At 40.9% G+C, this 2,747-nt stretch overlaps 1 protein-coding gene across 1 annotated transcript; it reads right to left on the reverse strand.

Moving 5' to 3' along the window:
- Positions 1-710: 710 nt before the first annotated feature.
- LOC112494969 (jerky protein homolog-like) lies at positions 711-1,790 on the reverse strand (the record flags this gene model as incomplete). The annotated part of the gene is made up of 2 exons (XM_025089148.1): positions 1,678-1,790; positions 711-1,503 (listed from the first exon to the last, which is right to left on the reverse strand). Coding segments are annotated over exons 1-2 (906 nt in total), but the record flags the coding sequence as incomplete, so codon positions are not given.
- Between the last annotated feature and the right edge of the window lie 957 nt (positions 1,791-2,747).

Consider the following 2,747-nt stretch of genomic DNA (forward strand, 5'->3'; position numbering starts at 1 on the left):
TCGGACGCATTGTGCAATCTGCTGTATTGTGGTTCCAGCTACCTCTCTCTAATCCAAAAGGCTAGCAGAGATAATAAAGTAATCAAAAACACTTCTTGCCGCCTGTGGTATTACAGGCAAGCTAGAGACAATTGTAAAGCGTGTGTATGTGTGTGAGAGAGAGAGCAGAATAGAATATCAAGGATACCTAGTCTGTAATTTATAGGACAATATATCATTATTTTGTTATCTTAAACACTCCAGTGTCTAAATTGTTTCTAAAGACGCCTGCCCAGTGCACAAACCCTACAAAAAGTCTCGTGATTCCTAAGACACAAAAATCATGAAACGTCTCACTACCTTTCTTGTAGTATATCTCGTAGTCGTAATGTTATCCTCCATCTCGCTAGTCGCGAATGAGGATCTTTGTGGTTCATTTACCAAATCAGTGGGAGATGATCTGTTACAATCTCGAACTTGCTACAGTAGAACGTCGATTATCCGAACTAATTGGGACCGACTACCATTCGGATAATCGAAAATTTCGGATAACCGAACAAGAGTTTTTTGTTGGAAAAAAGGCAAGATTGAAACGCTGAAAAGTATAGAATATATTTTCAACGACACTCGATATCTTTATTATATTAACATTTATATATATTATATTTTTCGTCAATAGAATCTACATATGTATTTCTTTGGAAAAACTCGAGGATTTTCTTCTGCTTTACACCAGAAGCTCGTTTTTGCGCTGCCAAATCACGAAATCTTTTTAGGAGAAGCAGTTGCGTTGGGCAATATTCTGGCTGCTTTTCGTACCACTCCATCGCTGTCTCGAAAGCCTCAAATGCTTCACCGTGAGAAGGCTTATCCGACGCATCCGTATTCTCGTCGCTGTCATTATCCTCGGGATCAATATTTTCATCATGAAGAACTGAAGATACTATTTGGTCGTCAGTTAGAATTTGACAGCCCGGATCATCTGCGTCATCGTTGAGCCAATTTTCAGCGTCTTCATGGTTACAATCTGTAAACCCCGGGATGGAGTTGAAGAGTTCGGTAAATTCATTGACGCCACCTTCCTCGGCATTGGAATTTTCTCTTTCGAACTCTTCCGGCATTTCTTCAGAAGCTGGCCATAGTTTGTTCCACGCATTCTTTAAATTTGCCTCTGTTAGCGATGCCCACGCATTAGCCCGCATATAACAGCAGTGTTTCAAATTCAATGATTTCGCAAATGCAACAACACTTTCTTCGGTCCTTTCTTCGGCCAGAAATAGTCTTCCGAGGATTTGTTTCCTGTAAAGTCTCTTCATTGTCTCGATTACCCCTTGATCCATGGGCTGAATCAACGATGTCACGTTTGGCAGAAGAAACCTCAGCTCGAAGTCTGGATCGAGAGTGTTTAATACTTCGGCAGAAGGATGAGATGGCGCGTTATCTAACAACAATAACACTTTGCCAGTTTTGCGCTGAGCTTTGCGCCATTCTTTTACGTTGAATAGAATATCAAGGATACCTAGTCTGTAATTTATAGGACAATATATCATTATTTTGTTATCTTAAACACTCCAGTGTCTAAATTGTTTCTAAAGACGCCTGCCCAGTGCACAAACCCTACAAAAAGTCTCGTGATTCCTAACACTCAAAAAATCACGAAACGTCTCAATATATAACAAGCTGCAAGTTGAAACTTACAATTTGCTTCCTTCGAGTCGTAAGTAGTGTACGAAATTCTTATATGAGGAAGCCAAGAATTTAACTTTTGCAATTTGTTTCCTCTGAATCATTGGTAGTAAATGAAGATTCATGTATGAGGAAGCCAAAGATTTAAAAAAAAAAATGAAAATGCTTACTCATATTAGGACTTCGTACACTAAACTGAACGAGAGCCAGCTTTACGATTATAATATTTTTGTCGGTAGCCCGACGTGTTCGAGCTTTATTACATAATTTTTTTCTTTCGGTAGCGTAGTATCCATTCCCCTTTTTATGGTCGAGAGTTAACCTGTGGTGGGGAAGATCGAAAGCCAGCCGAAAAACTTCTCTAACTCGAGAAATGATTTTTCGGAAATTACTATTTCTGCCGATAGCTTGTCAATTAAGACATTTACTAATTTACTTCGTGAGCAATGGCTGGTTATAACCAGTTCCGATAGCGAGTACTCTTACCTACGGCTACGAGCGAGAGCGAGACAGAGTGAAAACAGCAATATTTAGTAGGTAAGACGAGAGCTGCCTGATAATTCGTAGGCACGAGAAGATGTTTAAAGATCACTATTTCGAGAAATCGCTAACTAGACCACTTATCACTTGTGCCATCTCCGTCAGGAGAGAAGGTAGGGAGCACGTTACGATCGTGAGCTAGTTCTGGCCCTTCGGCCGAACTCAACTCGTGAACCAAACTCGAGAACTGTTTCAGGGACCGATGTCTCCTGGAACGAGAAGGCAACCTACGATAATCCGATAGCAAACACTGTCTTACCCGCTGGTTACTGTCGAGAGCTATTTAATTAATATTTCGCGGGTAAGCCGGGATCGCGCAAGAGAGGTTCATTCTCTCGACTCGAGAAATGAATTATTTTTTTCTTCTTTGTAGCTGCGACATCTCTTCGGATGGTCCTTCGACCAGATTTAGCTTACTTCTTTGGGCAGGGGCCCGAGGCCCTTTGTTTGACTCATCCATTATAGGAATTTGTTGTCACATATGTTACGTCCGCGTGGAAAATCAAATCCTACGTACGTGGTCTATGACTAGGCATTGGAAG

Source organism: Cephus cinctus, unplaced genomic scaffold, assembly GCF_000341935.2.
Source record: "Cephus cinctus unplaced genomic scaffold, Ccin1 Ccin1_scaffold1057, whole genome shotgun sequence".
NCBI classification, from domain to species: Eukaryota; Metazoa; Arthropoda; class Insecta; order Hymenoptera; family Cephidae; genus Cephus; species Cephus cinctus.